The following is a 13,472-nucleotide window of genomic DNA, read 5'->3' as shown; positions in this document are numbered from 1 at the left end:
TTAAGTAGAATGAGAAGCACATGTCAGGCATCAAGTCCCTCTCCTGCTTCTTCACTGAGAGAACAACTTACCGATCATGGGTAAGCTGCTGAACAAGTTCCTGCCAATGTCTGCTGGCACTTAGCTCTGCCTTGTACATCCCCCTGATGTGCTGGATTACTTTCTTCCTTTCCATTCCTTGTGACAGAGACACAGCTTGTGTGATGTCTCCAGCTATTTTAGAAATGTCTTTAGATTTTGTATCCAGACGTTGAAAGAGACTGAGGAAAAAAAAGAGTTATGTTTTAAAATGTCAGATAAACACACTGAAAAGGGAAGGCAAGACACCAAAAACCCTTCTAAAATACAATCAGTTTGGCTGTAGATATCCATAGTTCTTGTTACAGCAGATGCAGAGCAACTTAGCCTACCTAATTTTCATGAGACTTAAGATCTTCTGCTGCTTAGCCTTCAAAGCAGCTATCACTTGTGGCCAAAGACAAGCCAATTAGAAGATCAATGGATATATATTAGCATGCTTTACTACTCATTACAATAAAAATCTCAAGTAAGAACAGTCTGAGCAGTTTACCACTGCTCAAATCTCTTCAAATTCTTCAACATAGTAAAGTCTTATCACTTATCTGGACAGACTTGACTAAGCCAACCTTTACAGCTGCTACAGTTGCCTACATTGAAGCATGTTGTGTGCGCATCTCAGATCTACTCCTTATAGCAAAGCCTGAAATGTAAATTAATGGGAAGAACCTCTTAATCTACCACAAGGTACTGAAATTCACATTATGCCTAGTAGCAGCAGTCTACGTAGCTCACAGAAGTGTTCAAATCCTATGCTGAATACAACAATATTTTATTCATTGAAGATCAGGGTTAGTTGTAGAGACATTTGCCTTACATCTAATTGCACAGACTACAGCAACAGGAGAGGTGATTGGACAGATACAATAACTGTAAAACTAAGGGTGAAGTGTCAAACATGCAAAGACAATTCAGTATTCTGAAGTTCACACAATGTCGTTTATTATACAACCTATCAAAATGCACATACCTACAATCGAGCTGTTTTTATAATGGTAAAAAACATCTGAAGGCTAGCAGTGCTGTTAATTTGAAAAATATCTATAACAATCATATAGGCAACTACACAATGGGGCGTGCTGAACAGAGAACATTCTTACAGAGTTCTTGCAGCCACTTTTAGAAGTCACTTACTTTTGCCGATTATTAGCCATTGTCTTCTCCCAGGCAGCTTTGTTTACACCTTCTTCCATCTCATATTTCTTCTGATCCTGAATGGAAGTTTTATACATTACTTTTTTTCCAGATGGACAAAAGGAAGCAGACATTAAAGGATACACCAATTTAAAAAAGGAAGACTGACAAAACTGTTCGACTGATATCTTCACAGCATTTAAAACCATCAAGACTTCATTACAGTTTTATTATATTTAGATACAATTTTTTTTTCACAAGGAACCATAAAAATTATTTTCCTCACAATGAGATATACTAGTAGCTTATTACAAACTATCACCTTCGCCTGGGTTAAGTAAGATGCTTAACCAAGAAGCACTAATATGTGAGCTTGCTGTGAAGCGTTGACTCTGTGACAGAAATATTCAGAACCCAAAGAGAATCCCCAAAAGCATAAGTCATGCACCAAGGAAACAAAATCACTGTCTGCAGTAAAACTGACCCCATACAACAGAAAATTGTCTCAAATATATCCAGTTTTTGAAGTAAAGTTTATTCACAAACCTCTTTCAGAGCTTTTATTACATCTGGTTTTGGTTGTGGGCTCAGAGGAACGCATTTATAGCCACAACATTTCAATGTATTCACAAAGTCTCCTGCTGCTCTTTGTTCTTCTTTGGTCATTTCATCAGTGTGATTGTGCATTAATTCATATAAATAGAGCACTAATTTAGGTCCATGCTAGAAGATGAAGAGGGGAAAATCAGATATATGGTCATTCTCATTTCCACAACACAACGCCGAGCAGTTCTTTCCTCCAGCTTCATTCCCTTTTCTAGTCAGCCTGGACAGATTTCTTCTACTATTTTTTTTTTTTGTGATTTAAAGAAAATGGCTGCTTTAATGTTTGAACTTTATAAAGTGAGAAGGAGCACAGTGAATTTAATCCTCCACATAAAACTTGCCCCAGCATCTTGTGACTTTTCGAATGGCTTACAGGAAACCTAAGTTTCTTCTCCAAGTACTCAGCTCCTGCAGTCTTGTTTATACTTCAGGAAATATGTGCCAGAGACTCTTAATTTTGCCTGCCAAGAATGTTACACCTTGTTTGATTAATCAAATTAGAGCTGACAGACAATGAAGTTAAGCAGACACAGGCCATAAATGCACTCAACATGACATTCCCCCAGAGAAACCATTGCTAGTATATCAGCTCTTTTCTTACCCATGAAAGTGTTAGTTTAATTGAATAATGTATATGTGATCAGGAACATATTAGTGTCATAGGTTCATCCAATAAGTACTTTCTCTCCTTAGTATACACAGTGACTCAAACTGTGGAGTGTCTTACATAATTTATTTCATTCTTGCAGTTCCTTCAGATCTCAAACAGCAACATTCCTACCCAATTCCTGATCATGGCTCTAAGAAATGCTTTCTCTCAAGCTCGCACTAACAGAGCACAATCAAAAAAGCTTTCTCCTGACAAACCCAGAAGAGCAGGGAGAAACTGTTCAGCTATTTGAGTTAAGAGCATAGAATACACAATTCTGCTTTAAGAATTAATAAAGGTTAAGTAAGAAAAGATAGAGTACTGCTTTAATTGAGGACTGACTGCCTCTTAAAATCTAGTGGCAATCAGTTCTTCTAAGTTTCAGGAAGTGTGCAGTTAGGAGTTCCAAGGCAAGGGTAATTCATTCATTAATCTGCTTTTTCAGGGTACCTTAACTTCTAGCAGCCTCAGTAAAATTCTTCACATTAAAACTAGTACCACCTTTTGTTTCTGCACTACACAGGAGATGTGATGTTTGATATGCTACAGAGTCAACATACCCAGACATAATCTTACCTTGCCTCTTATAAAACTATGCACCCTCAGGATAATAGAACAATTGCAGAGGTACACACAGCCATTTTGTATGACTTAACTTTGTCATTCCACTAAACATTGCTACAACAGCAATGAACAACTTCAGCCTTACACAGTTCTAAGTAATTGTAAAATTTAAACAAAAAATGAATACAGGTTTTACAAGCTTCTCAAACACTCGAGCTTACTTGCAAATTTGGGCTAAGACAGTCACGCACGATCTCTGGATGGTTTACTTCATGTACCATCTCCAAAGTCTGCTTTCTCTCTTGCAGCGGCCTTGCCGGAGACAAGTTGTGCACAAGAAGCCTCCCAAGTTGCGTACGGAATGTGTCCTTACATGACAAGAGGATTCTCTTCCACTGCTGCTTCGGTGTGCTCATTCTGGTGGTGCCCTAAGAGAGACAATTTTTTAATATTACAGGGTTAGGGCTTCCTTTTACCAAGTTTTCACATTGCAAAACAAACACAGTTAATATCATAAAAATGTAAGACAATAAAGAATACTGTACCAAAATAAAGTGATTCATTTTAGTTTACTGATTATTACAGGTTAAAAGACATTCTACTGAAATTGCAAGAAGGGTTTGTTCATTCCAATAAAATAAGCATTTTTCTAAATCTGCCAATATTAGGATTGCAACTCCTAGCTAAACTGAATATTCAGTTTGAACAATCTAAAAAGTGTAAATAGTGATGTAGACAGTTTAAAAATCAAAGGGGATTTTTGTTTGCTTATTTTAATGAATAGCCCTTCTACGTTAATAACTAGTTTCTGAATGGATTACCTCAGAAGATCAGAAACCAGCCACTGAATTGAGGTGCTTGTGCTTACAAAAAGAAACCTGCCATCTTTGAAAAGTACTACAAGTATGGTATGATGGAAAGATAACAGACCTAACCAACTTAATTTTCCAGAGCTAGAGAGAAAATTAGGTTGAGCTACTTTTTATAGAGACAACCTAAGAGAAATAAAGAGGCAAGAAACAGTAAAGTTTTCCAATAAAACCATTTCAAATTACCCAAGCGAAACCTGATCACCTTGGAAAGGTTGATAAGCTAACACCTGTATGCTAGAAGAGAAAACTCAGCCCTTTAGCAACAACTGAAGAGAAAGTTCCCCTTCCCAACTCTAAAATATATTATAGACACATATTGCTCAGAAACTCTCCATCATCTATGGATGCACAGCAGATCCTACTTTATAGGCTCCAGCAAACAAACCTTGAGGTTTAAGAGACAACACAAATTTGTGGACTTCCCAGAATTCTGTCTATTTAACCTTTGTGTGCCTGTTCAAGAAGAATTTTGCTAAATATTAACGTAAAAATCAGAACAGAAGCATTTATTAATTTAAAACTGCAAAGTAACTGGGAAGCTGAACAAAGTTTTTAATGCCACAGCTGAATTGAGAGAGGCAGTAAGGAAAGTATTTATGGACAGAAGATTTTATGCATGAAAAGTTCCAAATTAAGGAACCTTATGAAATATCCTTTAATGTGGACATCTAATTACTTACAATGGATACTTTGATTCCTTCCACCAACATTTTGAACATTTCTTTAAGAAAAGGATTTGTTCTGCTAGGCAGTTCTTGCTGGCTTTCCTCTTCAGGAACTTCCAGCTGGGATGCTGAGAGTCTGCTTTGACTTGTGTTTTCTGTTATACCCAGTACATCAAGGCACTCTTCAGTAGATGCTTAAAATTTAAGAGGCACATATTGATCAGTACCATCTCAAGCAAGACCTTTAGTTAGCATTAAATCAAACACTGTCTTTACTACTATACTTACCATACTTACTTTCTCTTGCTTCTGTGGAATTTGAACTAGCCCCCAAAGTCATCAAGTCTAGCTAACAAATGTGCCCACTTCATAGAAACATGCCAACTGATGCATTTTAAGAGAGCAGATGCTCCCTTTGGCAGGGTTAAATCTTTAGGTAATAATTCAGGCAGTTAACACATGAACGGACTAATGTAGAATTAAAACAACTTGTTCAGTTCATTCAAACTGTATCCAGATTGTCAGTTACATAATACTGAGAGACAGATCACCAAGAGAATGATGTTTTATAGTTAAATCCATTAAACTAATGTCAGTGGTATTACTTTTCTCTCAAACACTTCAACACTCCAAAAGCAAGAATCCATTTTTCATATAGCCCTACATTGGCTCTGTCAAAACCGAAAGGAACAAAAAGAAATCCTACCTAAATAGATGAGCCTGTTAACAGCTAGAACAGTCAGCCTCTGTAACCTTTGTACAAACTCAGTCTCAGTGGCTTGGATAGGATTTTCTTGGCTCATTCTCCGCTGCATCATCATGTTGAATTCCTCACTTGCTAGTGAGCGCATTTTCATCAGCAGAGCATCAGACTGAGCAAGTGAAAACTTTCTGGAGCCTTTAAGTAGAGAAGCATTAATAGCATTCTACTAAGATGCACAAACAATTAATCAACTCAGCAACTGCTTTCATCCAGAGAGTTCACATCACTGAAGAAAAAAATACATTTGAATTGCATTAACATTGAAGGGAACTGTGGTGGTTTATCCCCTGTCGGGGTCTGAGACCACACGGCCGCTGCCCGTCCCCCACAAAGGGAGTGAAATACAAAGCCCCAGGACTGAGATAAGGAGAGGTTTAATACAACAGTGCAACAGCAACACAACAAACAACAACAACAACAACAACAGTAATAACAATGAACAGAGCAAGATATGTACCGACACAGCAGTGAGAGCAGAGAGATGGCATAACACACACGATCACCGACTCTCCCGCCTCTCCCGGGCTTGGGCGCCCAGAGCTGACATCAGCATGGTATTGAATAACCCAGCTAGAGCTTCCCCCCACTGCTGGGGAAACTTAACCCTATCCTAGATAAACCAGGACATAATGTTATTTGGGTGTTTGTCTCTTTCTTTTAAAAGCTTTTCTATTTGAAAATAAATATATAAAATTCAAGAAGTGATACCATGAAATGAACTAGTCTCAAGATCAAATTTACTGTACAAGTACTTTTGTGTAAAGCAGATTCTAAAAAAGTTACTTTTTTCCTGTTTTTACTGTAGAATTAGGATAAAGGATTAAAAGTTAATGATACAACAAAAAAATATTGCCTATTGGAAAGTAGCTTTATCAGCTAAATGAGGAGTCAGTTATTAACAGCTTCTAAACAAACACGTTTTGTACCATACCCATTGTCACTAATTTTGATAGAAGTACTATTTCTAATTTGGAAGAATATTTCTTAATATTTTCTTGAAATGAACTGGTAGGCCTTGACTGTACTTGCTTCTTTTGGAAATAACTATTTTTTATCTTTAGTGCCTTATCAGATTCACTAATATAAAAATATTTTCACTATATTTACTAGGTTGATGGAGAGGGGCCTGAAAAGCTGATAATATCAAGAGAAACATTCCCACAGTAAACAGGGAATAATAGTGGTTCGTTTTTTAAAAAACCTCAAATGCATATCAGATTTTTAAATTGTATCTTCTACAAAGTCCTAAACGCAGCTTCATTTATGAGATATACAAAATTAATTTCCAGCCAGAAAACTCCAAAATCTTTACAGAATGATTCACAAGCTGTCAAATACGAAGTATTACTGCTAAAGCTAGAACTGCACAAACGTTTTACAAGCACAACCACAGTGGAATCTAGGAATCTCACATTCCCAACTATAAATTTAGAGTGCCAGGTATTTACTTCAGGATGCAATCCCCACATCACAGCTATGTTAAAAGTTACAAGCACTAACTTTATTTTGATATTTCCTTACTGTGGAGTTGGCTAATAAAACTACTAATGAATTACTTTAAAAACATCTTTACTATGCAACTCGTGAATTGATTTCCAAAAGGTGGTACTATCTGGCTTTAGACACTGTAGTGAGAATAAGGTGACTGAGGTTTCATTTTCATACCCCACTCCTTCCTCCTAATACAAAAACCCCACAAGTTCAAAATGGGTACAAGGCTACACTAAAAATATACACACACTTATAAAGCAAATCCACAGAAAAAGCAAAGCAACAGAACTCTGTTGTATCACTGAAGTTACAGCTTGAAAGTAATACATATAGGGGAAAGTACAAGAATACTACACTTTTGCTACTCACCAGCAATGCCTTTACGCTTTTGAAACATTGCACGATGTGGTGCAGATAGTGATGGGACTGAGCCAGCCTGCTCCTGAGCATCTTGGTTTGCTGTAGTTTTTATTAATTCAATAGCTGCTTGAAGAACTCTTAACTGCAGAACAACTGCCATATCTAGAGAAAGGCATACAAAGGACACATGACATTCTTTGCACGTGTCCAAGAATTTTTACTAGATGTTTGTAAGAAGTAAAGACACAAAATGTGTCAAGAGCTGTAAAACTTTAAATTCCACAGAAGTCACATAGAAAGTCACCTCACTATTCCAGATACAGACAGTACACAAGTGAGTTCTCATGGTAAAGCTATTGAATTTGATTACTCTGAAATGAGCTAAATGAAACTGTATAAAACATTTCCATTTAAATACACTTAATGAACTTTTACAGTCACTTTGTTCAGATTAGCAGTACACAATTCTTTACTACCAAGCAGGCTCCTGCAGCAAACTACTACTTTGAGAACCACTTAGAAGAGAAAGAAGGTGCGTCACCAGAAAACTTCCCCTTCTCCCTTGTCAGGAATATTAATTTAAACAAAAAGCAGTGGGGAAGGGATTTACTTCTCCAGTCCCATGACCCCAAAAATAAGCAGATAACTTACTTTGCATCCTTGCATTTTTACTATTTTGAAGATGACCCAGCAGCACAATGAGGTCTTCAATAACACGAAAATATTGAGAACCTGAGGAGCTGCAGGCATGAATTGCAACTGCTACCAGCAGCTGTTGTATATCGCATGCAAGTAACTTGTAGTCATTCAAGGGAATGCTGCAAACAAAGTTGTAGTTACCAGAAACATGACAATTCTAGTAGACTGTAACCCATAATAAGACCCATTACTATGCCCCTTGCTACTTCTGCCAATCATGCCTAATATTATATTGTACTTCACACAAGAATGTTACTGCTGAAGGCTAGAAAATTGTAATCAGACACCTCTTTAGTGTTACCTGTGGCAGATTGGATGCCTGCAAATCTTTGAGACAATCTAACATTAAGATTGTAACAAAGTTTTATTGGAAAAGCAATGATACATTATTATCAGATTTTTAAGTTAAAGAACAAGTCTGAAATCCTGTATTTCTCAAAAAAAGATCAGGATAATACCTCATTTTGTAACTACGTTGAACTAAAACTATACTGGGGTAAAAAGGAAATTAGTCTATTTCTTAGGAATACCAACTAATAAAATAAATTAACAAAACCCCATCTCTCCCTTCCTTCACTGCACAGCATGTTTGTAATTAATGAAGTCATTTAAGTTACTCAATCTCAAATATTAAATCACAGGCAGCACAGGAAAGACTTTTCCTGCAGTTTTGATGTTGGCTACAGATACAGTAGAATGCTACCATCTCCTGGGCCTTTATCTTATTGTTCAGGTGATTTTTACTAGGAAAAGCATCCAAAGTGCACACAGTGTGACATACTTGCTTTTTAAAATTTCATTTCACTTGAAAGTTTAAGGTATGGAAAAATTATTTTATATTCCATTGTTTGAACTGAGTATCTAAACAGTAGCTTTCACTTACAGGTATAATTAAAAGCTGAAAACCTCAAAATCAGTGTTATTTTGTACATGCTCTCTGATCATTTTAGCAAGTGGAACAAATACAACAGTAATTTTTGCTAGACTTCAGGTTGTGCCTGGACTATTTTATAGCAACCCATACAATACTCACTTTGTTTCCAGTCCGTTGAGAGCAGCCAGCGTATTACACAGCACGTAGAGCAAACCATTATCAAGCAGTAGGTCTGCAACTTTTGAGCAGGAATTTATGATTTGCAGCAGGAGACAGAAGCAGTTATGCAGCAGAACATTATCATACAGAGAGTTCTCTATAAGACCCAGAACAGGAATGACACACCATTTTTGAAAGAGTCCAACATTCTTGACGTCTTCCAGATCAAATCTATTAACATAAATATAAGTAACATCCTTAAAATAGCAAGCTGGTATATGCAACTGGAATACCAGTCTATGCCAGTATTTTGGCAGAGACGTAGATGGCAATTTCCTACATTCCACTGCAGTAAAAATGCCTGTCTACTAAGGGAAGTAATAGTAAAATAAACACTTCAAAGAACCACAAGGAAATGAAGTGCCTAAAAAGTATATCTGAAGCTTCAGCTAACTATGAACTCTACAATATAGATTTCATGAGAATAGAGATATTTTTTTAATCTGTGCAGAAAAAATTTGACACATCTTTCCAGTAGTAAGTATTACAACTGGGACAGACACTATCAAGAAACCAGATACAGCTTGGCATCAATATAATGATATACTGACTACCAGCAGGTTTGATATCCTATATCCATTACTGCTGAAGTTTAATTAAGTTTGGCAACTTCTGACTTACTGCATTTGTTGAATTCAAAACAGTGATTCAGACCTTGTATTACTTGTGCATTAAGAAATTGGATTATTCTTCTAAGGTTATCAGCCCATCACATGACTATTATACACAATCCTAAAAACTTAAGACATTTAAATTATTTTTCCAGCTCCATAATCAGTCTTGAGGAAATAACAGTTCTCTGCTTTGGGGTTAGTTAAGCAGCCAGGTTTAAATCTTGGCAGTTAAACAGGAATATTTTCTTGGGGGGTGAAGATCAGGCCAACCGCCAGAAGTAATTTGGCTACAAATCCTGCAGAGGCAGCAACTGAGGTTTTTTTTGCAAGATTTTTGCACTACTGACTATACTTACATGCATGTTCTTCCTGTACAATCATTAAGTAGTCAGACTAATTCTAAAAAAAAAAAATCATTTACTTAAATAATTGTCTGCTTAAAAGGTAATCTCCTTTCCTTGTCAATATGAGGTGGCTCTTTGGTTCAAGGAAATGGTGTATCTGTGGGGTTTTCCCTAAGGGAAATAGGGATCTAAACTCAGGGCCAAGCCAAGGAAGCAGTTGCTGCATCAAGCTTTGTCCTTAATCACCTACCAAAATCCAGTAGAAGTCTAGTGACTACTACTTAGAACTTCTAAGAATATAAATCAGTTTCATGTAGGATCAGAAAGGATAGGGAAAAATGAAAATTATTACAAGGACATTTGAAGTGCAAATGCCTCTGAAGCCCTCAGAAGGGCTGAGGGTTTAGAATGTCCCAGCTGACAGCACCCATCAGATGAAGTTGCTTACAAACAGCTTAAGGGCCATAAAATAGTCATAAGAAGTTTAATACATTTAAATGTTAAAGCTACAAGCAAAACATTTCAAAACAGTTTTGAAGAAACTTTTTACGGTTGTTGACTACTAGGAAGAGAACGGGAATTAGAAAGCTATCACATCCTTGCCTCCAGCAATGTACAACACTTGTAGTTCAAATATTAAGTTACAGGACACAGAAGCAAAGCATCACTTACTCTTCATCCAAGCCAACAGAGCGGCCAAAGAGCATTTCCAAAAAGCACTCTACAACTTCCTGAGTCCCCTGGTGAAGGTACAGCTGGTTGGCTAGCAAGGAGAAGCCACGATTCTTTAAGAACTTCTCCTTTTGCTCCCTCCTTGCTCTGTTGAAATATGCATCCAACAACTAAAAATAAATGCACAATTATGATGTAAGATTTAAATATTTAATATAACTCCCTTGAAAGTTAAAGTTCTTGTGTGCAATTTGAACAGTTTGAAACCCAAATTTTTAGAATTCCAGATTAAACACATCAACTGCACTATTGCAACTGCAATCTACACTGCCCCTGTTACAACTGACAGCTGACTTTATCCTTTTAACCTGACAACTCTAAGGTTTTTAGTCAAGTTTGAAGGAGATTAAATCACACACATAGCAGTTACATAATGCATACATAAATACATCCAGACTTTTTACACTTGTTAAATCCTGAACTTTGGTATGTATGCAAGTGCATGCACATTTTTTTAGATCACTTTGTTAATAAAGCCATATAATCTTACTCTTCAAATTAAAATACAAATCTACTCAAAGTTTTTCATCTACATGATCTTATAATCCAGAAGCATTGTCCTTGTCAATACTACAAAAATCTCTGAAAACATTTCAAAGCCTCAAGTCCATGTTCATGCCAAAAATACGTGTGCGTAACTCCCCACAATAACTGAAAGTCAACTGTGTTAGACATCAAAACTTTGCTTGCACCTTAACTTAACACAGTACATCATGTGTTTAATGTTGAAGAGATGGTCACCAACTTTCTGCACTGTCACTTCCATTTACAACAGTAACACTGTCATATGCTCTTAAGGCCTCTGGATTAGATCATTGACTATATCTGTTGAAAGATTATGTGTTTGTGTTGTGGTTTGGTTTTGGTTTGTTTTTAATCTGGGGGGGGTGGAAACATAACTTAAAAGTAAACCTAGAAAATTGAAGCAAGCAAAATAGAAAAATACTAACAAAACTTCACGTTTCTAACAAGTTAACTATGCTTGTTCACAACTCTTTAGCCAAAAGCTTTTCATATAGGCCTACTTTAATTACTCCTTGTTGTATGAGAGGAGATGGGTGGTTCACAAGAACTATAAGATAATCAGGTTGGATAAGTTTGTCCATCACATCTTCTAGCATGATATCTGGTAGGATTAGGAGAACTCCACGCAAGAGGTCATATAATCCACAACAGATAAGCACGAGACAGTCTTCTGTACATCTGAAAACAGAGGAATATATTTTACCACCATTTGTCTACAACAGGAAACATTAAAAAAATGCAGAATTGTCAGCTACTCTTGAGGGGCAGGAAGAACAGGAAATCTGGCAAACAGTTCTCCAATACCCCTATTGCCATTCTTCATTAACACTTATTTTTGGATAGCAGATGGCAAAAATGATAATCTGACTAGAACTACTTGCTTGAGACTTTTTGTGAGCTAGCATAACAAGTTCCCATTCTTACTGAACATAGCAAAATTCCTGGTTTTTAAAGTTTGTTATATAAATAACGCAAAAATTAGAAAAATGCAATTCTATAGACTAAAAGCTTAATGAATTTGTTTATGACAGCCATTGAAAACATTAATTTTCAGGCTTCCAGTTTTTGTCGAGTAGTAATCAAGACCAAGAACTGTGAAATTAAAGCTCATACTGAGCTATTGGTAATTTATTATTTTGTTTATCTGCTTACCGGTCATCAGGGCTTTCAGATGGTTTTTGGGTATTCTCATTAGCTGAAGAAAAAGCAAGACTCTCCCAGTCTTCAGGAAGTATATTCTTGTCAGCAAAGCTTGGCCAGCGAGCAATGGCTGATGATTCTCCTCCATGAATGGAAAATGCTAAGCCCAACCCTGCGAAATTACCCTGACTCTTCTGAAATGAAGGCAGCCCTTTCAGATTGTCTGGACGACGTAGGGATGTCTCAGCTGCAGTACCACCACCTTCATTACATTTCAGGTCTGCATCTGCTTCTTTACTCTCAAATGTGTTTTCAGATAACTCTTCTTTTGCAATATCTTCAAATGTTTCCGCAGATGTTAACTCTGAGTCACAAACTGTTTTTGCAGACTCACAACTGCTAAGAAAGAGTTCTTGTACTTTCTTTACAGTTTCAGAACTTCCTACAAAACCAGTTCTACCCTGCAGATCAATGTAGTCATGCTTTCCAATAATCTGCAGGTCATCAACACTCCTTCCCATCCTTACAGATAGTCTTTTTCGATGAACTTGAGGTGAAGAGGTAGGAGACACTGGCAAGCTTCTGCAAAGCCTTTTAGGTGCCTGAGAGCTCATCTTCTGCTGTACACCAGCACTGGAAGTGTTCTCTAGGGAAATAAGGATATCTTTAGCATTCGTTTTATGCTAGAAACAAGCTTTTCCCCTCAACGTTACACTCCACATAGATTTAACACAGTGATGGCCCAAGCTAATTCTATATGGCAAAACTGATTCAACACCTGGCATAGCTCAGATTTGGCTGATCAAGTAGAGATAGTAAACTATTATGCAGCCATATAATTAGCAAGTCACAAATTGGAAAGATATATAAAATATGAAACATTTTTTGCATGTATACTGGAGTTTCTGGATTTACATTATGATCCTCTCAGCTAACCCTCAGCAGGAATTTGTACATAATCATAGAATCACTGAGACTGAAGACACCTCTAGAGATTGTCTAGCCCAAACTCCTTGTTCAAAGCAGGGTCAAACAGAGCAGGTTGTTTTATTTGGAGCTCTTGTGTAAGAGGACCAATCCACCATGTTTCAGCAGATACTGAAATAGTATTCACCAACCCTTTTGCATGAAGGTTTTACATGT

General features: G+C 36.8%; 1 protein-coding gene across 4 annotated transcripts in view; it reads right to left on the bottom strand.

The window, feature by feature from the left end:
* LYST (lysosomal trafficking regulator) overlaps positions 1 to 13,472 on the bottom strand; it is an 87,692-nt gene that overhangs the window by 20,630 nt on the left and 53,590 nt on the right. For all 4 annotated transcript variants that reach the window (XM_074818420.1, XM_074818419.1, XM_074818421.1 and 1 more), the window contains exons 23-34: positions 12,342 to 12,975; positions 11,690 to 11,867; positions 10,605 to 10,774; positions 8,915 to 9,145; positions 7,834 to 8,000; positions 7,192 to 7,344; positions 5,275 to 5,466; positions 4,584 to 4,762; positions 3,253 to 3,459; positions 1,759 to 1,935; positions 1,213 to 1,289; positions 72 to 260 (exon numbers count right to left, since the gene is read on the bottom strand). In XM_074818420.1, coding sequence (XP_074674521.1) covers positions 72 to 260; positions 1,213 to 1,289; positions 1,759 to 1,935; positions 3,253 to 3,459; positions 4,584 to 4,762; positions 5,275 to 5,466; positions 7,192 to 7,344; positions 7,834 to 8,000; positions 8,915 to 9,145; positions 10,605 to 10,774; positions 11,690 to 11,867; positions 12,342 to 12,975 — 2,554 coding nt within the window. The remainder of the gene's footprint in view (positions 1 to 71; positions 261 to 1,212; positions 1,290 to 1,758; positions 1,936 to 3,252; positions 3,460 to 4,583; positions 4,763 to 5,274; positions 5,467 to 7,191; positions 7,345 to 7,833; positions 8,001 to 8,914; positions 9,146 to 10,604; positions 10,775 to 11,689; positions 11,868 to 12,341; positions 12,976 to 13,472) is intronic.

Source organism: Strix aluco, chromosome 3 (genome assembly GCF_031877795.1).
Source record: "Strix aluco isolate bStrAlu1 chromosome 3, bStrAlu1.hap1, whole genome shotgun sequence".
Lineage (NCBI taxonomy): Eukaryota > Metazoa > Chordata > Aves > Strigiformes > Strigidae > Strix > Strix aluco.
This window is presented reverse-complemented; position numbering and strand designations above follow the sequence as displayed.